Raw genomic sequence first — 6,699 nt, forward strand, 5'->3', positions numbered from 1 at the left:
GAGGATTTATGAGAAGTGCACGTTTGTAGCACAAAAGAGTTAGGTGCTCTAAGCGACATCGATTGGCAATAAATATCGCGCGAGGTGCGAGCAACGCCGCGTGCAACACTGTAGCTGTTGCGGCAAAGAATCACGTCATAAACCCGACGCCCGTCCATAAAGTGAAATTCATAATACAAATTTAGCGTAAGGTTTTCGTAGGAAAAGCAATAATTTGTCACAATTGGGCGCGATTAGATCGGCTCCGGCGGCGATTTAGCATACGTCGTAAATTACTGGTTAACCGACCGAATCGAGTGTACAGACGGTGTGTACATTGGTTGTGATTGTGGGGGGTTTTTGACTCGGCAGGGTGCTGGCATGGCGCGGCCGGTCGGACACACGCGCGTCGAATGCGTTTTCTGCCGTCGCACGGGGCGCGGTTTGTGGAAATCATTATTAGGCTGATCGCTTTCATAAACAATAGCTTTTGTCCGCCGCTTCTCGCAACCGAGTTGTTATTTGTCCGGATAACGGGTCGCTTTCCGCCGGCTCCGTGTCTGATAACACGTTCCGCGTCTCTGCAATTCCGTTTAGAAACTATTAGCCGTTGGCGGCGGTGGGGGTCGCGGGGAAAGGCGCGGGTCGTGCTTTATCATTAGCTCGCTCGATCAGCACGCGATCGCACATTTGCCCTTTGTGCATGTTTCCCTTCCCAGTAGTAATAATTTTAATGCTACACCTATTACCTATATCTTGGAATATTATAAAAGTACCGTGTTATTTGAATCACCCTGGGGTTAAATGTAAAATATTGATATGCACTTGTAATATTTAATATAATTACATAACTTCATAGCAATTTTTCTGCCCTTAGTCTGTTATCTTTATTGATTATATATCTAAAAATGTATTGTCAAAAAAATTAGAAATAATGAACATTACATTACTGTCATGTTTTAACCTTTAAATATATATCAGCGTAAAACCCTAAGGATGACTTTATTTATCTCATTTTCCTCATTTACTTTTCCATCGCATCATCCGAAGTTGCCTTAGAACGTTGAAACGGCAATTAATCTCGACAGAGGCGACGTTTGCCCCCCTCTGCCAAGCCCCCTATCTGCTAAGCCTCCCCCCGTTCCAGATAACTCCATGATTAAGTGCAGACGGGTAAGCGTACTGACAAATAGGCGTTTAGGCATTCGTTAATGCCTCGCTCTCGTCAATAAACGATCGCTTTGCCCGAGTTCTCTCCCCTTCTACATAACTTATGTGTACATATCTTGTTTGAAGCCTTATTGATTGTAATAAATGAGATGCGAACATCCAGAGTCTCTTTTAGGTACAGAATGAAATTAGTAGTATTAGAACAATAGCTGTTGCTCGCGACTTCGTCTGCGTGCATTTAAAAATGTAAGAAATATAGCCTATGTTACTTAGTGATAGCGTAGCTTTTTACTAGTGATTTAAATCGGTTCAGTATTTTTTTTACTTATAACAGTGAACCTCGATATGTTAAAGTCTAAGAGAGACACAAAATATTTTAAGTTATATAGGTTTTAAGTTATCAAGGGTCTGTGTTATAGAGGTTTTGTGCTCTGATGGGAAGGGAACATATTTTTTGAAGTTATAGAGGTTTTTATGTTACCGAGGTTTAAGTTATCGATGTTTTACTGTATTACAAAATAAACAAAACTACAAAAATACAAAAATACAAATCCTTTATCTTTATAGTATTAATATATATAAAGATGTAAATTTTGTGCATAACTTCATACGAGTATATGTACATACATCTCTACAACACTAGAAAGCGTGTTAAAGTTCGACGTCACGTAATCCCGGCGTTGTTTAGCCGCCAAATTACTGTAAATCAAGTGTTAAGTGGCGCAAAGCGTCCGCTAGTACCGCTTCCGTGGCCACCTAGCGGCGGGCTCCGGCAACGCGCCTCGTAAACCGCCGATCTGTGCTCGTAAATCATCGATCTTGCGATGCGATGCGATACGATTTGGCACGCTCTCCCGGCTTTACGGGTTTTACGGATCTTACGTGCTTTAGGAGTTTTACGGCCCTTACCCGCTCCGGCTGTAAAGGGTTTTACAGCAGGAGCGGGCAACGATCTGACTTACGGCGCGACGCTCGCCTGCCGAGCTCGTTTCCTTGTCGTTGGTGTCGCTTTGATGTGCTAACTCCTTGTCTTGTCGTGTTCGTAACCTGAAAACTTCTGGAATGAATTAAATGAAAGTCACATTGTAATTCGAAGAAAATGGCTAATGTGACCATTACAAAAATACTACTTTTATTAGAGGCTATCTTTGAAATCTGGAATTATCTTGACATCTTTTGTTGTAATTCAATTTGTTTAAATGTTTATTACTTTTTTAAAACAATAATCTTCCAAAACAGTCTGTAGTAGGTACTTCAGACATTTCGTTCACTTAAACAAGAACGGAAATTGAATAAGTGTATTGTCTTTTAGTAACTATAATAAATTTTTGAACCTTTTCCAACTATACCTTTTGTCTAAGATAAAGTTCCATTGTTTCAGGCACTCCTATAAACCGGCTGCCGATAATGGCGAAGTCCGTGCTGGACCTGTATGAGCTATACAACCTGGTGATCGCCCGCGGCGGCCTCGTCGAGGTCATCAACAAGAAGCTGTGGCAGGAGATCATCAAGGGCCTGAGACTTCCATCCTCCATCACTTCTGCAGCATTCACATTACGTACACAGTAAGTCTTCTACTTTCACCCCAGGGTAATAACACAGAACAGTACACATAGCAGTACTGCTTTGTATATGTTAACTGGTTAAATAGAATTCTTTTTTGCTCTATAAGCCTTTTTGGGGTTTGACTTAGTCTAGCTAGTCCAAATAGCAATGTTTAATTAAATCGATTTTCTTATTCGATGTTTGTATTTAAATGTACAAGTGTATTTTGCTGTAAAGTTTGCAGATGCTTATTCCCAGCCGTATAAAATGCACTTCCACATGCGTTACTTACGCGACTTAAAATAGACGTAGAACGTAAACATTAACTACTCACTTGACATTAATGTTTCCATGTATCCTGAATTCGTTTTACGCCATTATACCGTATAGATTTATTTGTTGCTTCGGTTACTATACGAGTGTTCTAATATACATCTAAAAAGGTTCCTTATATTTGTGTGGTCCTAAAACAAGCCGGGAGCTTGGTGTTCGACTCTCTTTGTACATTGAAATTCTCACGAGCTGTAGACAAAGCGTCTTCGACAATAGCCACGTACATACGTCCAGCGCGACAATATGACAACTCCATAATTAATATCCTCTAACTCATCTCGGCCGATATAATTTCCTATTTATCATTCAACGCAGTTCCTTCACCTCGTCTATTGTCGGGCCAACATAAAGGTGTGTTACATTTAGAATTCAAAGTGGGCCCGTTACGCATGACGTGTGGATTTCCAGTCTGGTTTGTGATGTCTGGCTACTTATTTGTATGTATTTCTGCGACTACTGTTTACTGTTGCGTATATTCTCTCAATGTAGATGAATCATGAGAATTTTATTAGGGCTTAAGGTAAAAACTAGGATACCATTATTGTCAACAACTATAGAACATTTTATTAGCACAAAAAATTTAGACTGTTAAGAAAGTGTTTTAATTCTGACCGTCGCTGATTGATAATATGGACAATAATTTGATTATATTTTTTACCATAATTATTTAGTGTTAGTGTTATAATATTTTAGTCGCGCTGTCTCATTTTTTTATAGTTTGGTCGGTATTCTTGTCTCTATTTAAAGAGAACGAGAGCGGCGATAGTATACTCGTAGTCAAAAGGTCCTAAACGTCTATGATGTCTAGAGTTCAGACATCAATAATTTTATTAATCTCAAACTTTTACATCTAAGAAAATGTCGTCTCATACGTCGTTGACCGAGCATTAAACATTAACGTTGACGAGCATAAACCGTTAATGACGAATGTCGTATAATTTAACTCATCCATTTGACAGTTTATGAAAAGGTAGCCAGTTTTTATTCAGGTCGGGCGAGTCAAAGATTCTCATTGTGTTCTCGCATTAAATATGTGAACAGCTCTTATGACTGATGGTAACGAACAGTTGACAATGTGCTCTATAAAATTGACTATTTAAAAGGATTAGGGATGTAATAGCTTGTTCTATAAATGCTACGTTTGATCTTCATTGAGTTTAGATATGATTTAAAGGCTTGTCACTGAAAAGTACAAAGAAGGCGGCATTATAATATTCATTTTGTATTATACTGCTCGAAGATATGTGACAATACTTATTGTTGATTTGGGTGTTTGTCGAAATGCCGAAACTTGTCTATATCAAGGTTTAAAATATAGTTTAACTAGACCAAATTTAGATGAAAAAGTAATTAGCAGGTTTGGTAAATTTACTGACTTTTACCTGAACAACAAAGGACACAATAACGTCCACTATAAAGTCAATTTAGATGCGAAAAAAGTACATCTTCTTTGTATTTTGTCTTTTTATCCTATCCATACAACTCCATCGTTGATGAGTGATACCTTAAGTTGTTAATTATTGTTTATTAACTGTATTATTTTTGTTATTTACAGATACATGAAGTATTTATACGACTACGAGTGTGAGAAGAAGAATCTATCGACGCGCAGTGAGCTAGACGCGGCTATCGAGGGTAACAAGCGCGAAGGCCGGCGTGCTTCGGGGCAGTACGACGCACAAGCTGCGCTCGCCATGGTCAGTACTACATAAGTTAACTTCACCACACAAAAGGAATGAATGATATGACTTGTCCCTACAGCAAAGCGCATGGCGAATGAAATTCACCAAACCGCGCTTACGCTATTCGGTCTGTATGATCTGAGGATTGGTGTGCTAAAGTAGATTTACTTACAGACAGAAGATATAATCCCAAATATGGTTGACGACAGGCAGGCCGGCCCAAAAATTAGGTTTTTGATAGATCAAAAAGAGAGTGATGTCTAGATGACGTATGATAGAGTTATGTGGAGTACAAAAGCCTATTGCGCTGACCTTATGGGAGTAGGATAGGGAGATAGTAGGATTGGGCGGATGATGATGATAGAAGAATAATTAAGACGAGTATTAAAGTGCATGTTGTATCGTTACAGCCGTCGTTAAACCGTGGGGTGTCGCTGTCGATGCCACTAGCGCAGCCGCTGGCGCTGCCGCTGGGCGCGGTGCCGCGGCTGCCGCTGCACGCGCCGCATCTACACTCGCACGACATCGAGTACCGCGTGCGAGAGTACATGAAGATGATACAACAACAGAGGGACCTTATTAGAAACGGTATGTACATATAAAATACGGGAGTTGTTCACGATTTAAAAAAACGTAATCCGAAAAATGTGAAAAATGTGACGTCCATCAGTGGTGGACGGTATCAATAGGTTGCTGGTTCAAATCCGGCTCATAGGACCTTGTTTAAATAAGAATAATCTTTTTTGGTAGGTTTTTGCATATTAAATTCTATACTTCAGTTTTATCGTTATTCTTATTTGAAGAAGCGTTTCGCTGCGGCGACCACGCAATGTACACCCGTGTCGACACGTGGACGTCGTGTGGTAGCCTCAGCTCTTCTTAAAATTTTAAATCGTCTTTTGTTTAATTAGTGCCTAATCATTATATATGATGTTAAATGGCGATGCCATTGAAGATGTTCACTAAGCATTTGGATCTTTATCCTTCTGTAAAAGGAACATTGAACCTAGTAATTACTTTTATGCTATTGTCGAAACTCATGTCATTTTCATTTGGTTTGGTTTATTCTTTCGTTCGAACTTAATATTAATTCAATATCTTACAGTACTCAGCTGCTTGAATGTTATTTCAAAGCTACTAGTTGAATCTTACTTTTAACTGATATTTGTTAGAGTTGGTAGCCTAAACTGCTGAACGGATTTAGATAGAAGTTGGCATAGATTTAGAAGATAGTTAATCTGGTAGAACACCTACACTTACTTTCGCGGAGGAAATCTAATTGATAAATAAATGTGTTACACAGGTTCGGAGTCACCTCCCGGCAACGGCGGTACGATGATGTCGCCGCGAGAGGCCGCGCTGAGCGCCATCGACGTGTCGCGTCTCACGCTCTGGTCGCTTTACAACAACAACAACAACAGCCCGCAGCCGGACCTCGAGCCGCAGCGGTACGAGTCTGTATTATACTCCATTTTTTTTTACTTTATTTTTAATTTTAAATAGATTTTATGTCTCTCTATCTAAATTAAACTAGCAATAACTTACGAATATACATACTAAGACAAAGAATATACAACGACAACGGAGGCTTTTGACATTGGATAAAAATTACCGTTACCACAGAAACTTTGCTTCCTTGATGTCGGCTTGTAGTTTTTGTCCCTTTCCAGCATGGCAGTTTTTTTTTAATTATCTACTCCCTAAGCTTGATAGCGTGAAAGTATATAGCGTTAAGCATATCGTAAGTGTAGGGCTTTTTATTAAAAAAAGGATTTATTCAAAAATATACTGTGACTGCTGACATCCTACATAACAAAATATATATACACACAAGTAGTGTGTGTTTACGCTTTATTGTATTAGTATAGAATATATAGAAGTATACATTAGGTGTAATACCAAAACCATTTAAAGTAATGATTTCATGTTTATTCCAGTGAGGCGTTGAATCTAAGCGAGAGCCCGAACTCAACCGCGAGCGGCGGCAAGC

The 6,699-nt window shown here is 39.3% G+C and overlaps 1 protein-coding gene across 1 annotated transcript in view; it reads left to right on the top strand.

The window, feature by feature from the left end:
• The window catches only part of LOC106102123 (protein dead ringer), a 104,049-nt gene that overhangs the window by 96,519 nt on the left and 831 nt on the right, over nucleotides 1-6,699 (top strand). Inside the window, exons 5-9 of the mRNA XM_013281533.1 lie at nucleotides 2,531-2,714; nucleotides 4,583-4,724; nucleotides 5,120-5,297; nucleotides 6,013-6,163; nucleotides 6,647-6,693. Of these exons, the coding sequence (XP_013136987.1) occupies nucleotides 2,531-2,714; nucleotides 4,583-4,724; nucleotides 5,120-5,297; nucleotides 6,013-6,163; nucleotides 6,647-6,693 (702 nt within the window). The remainder of the gene's footprint in view (nucleotides 1-2,530; nucleotides 2,715-4,582; nucleotides 4,725-5,119; nucleotides 5,298-6,012; nucleotides 6,164-6,646; nucleotides 6,694-6,699) is intronic.

This window comes from Papilio polytes, unplaced genomic scaffold (assembly GCF_000836215.1).
Source record: "Papilio polytes unplaced genomic scaffold, Ppol_1.0 DF823923.1, whole genome shotgun sequence".
Classification (NCBI taxonomy): Eukaryota; Metazoa; Arthropoda; class Insecta; order Lepidoptera; family Papilionidae; genus Papilio; species Papilio polytes.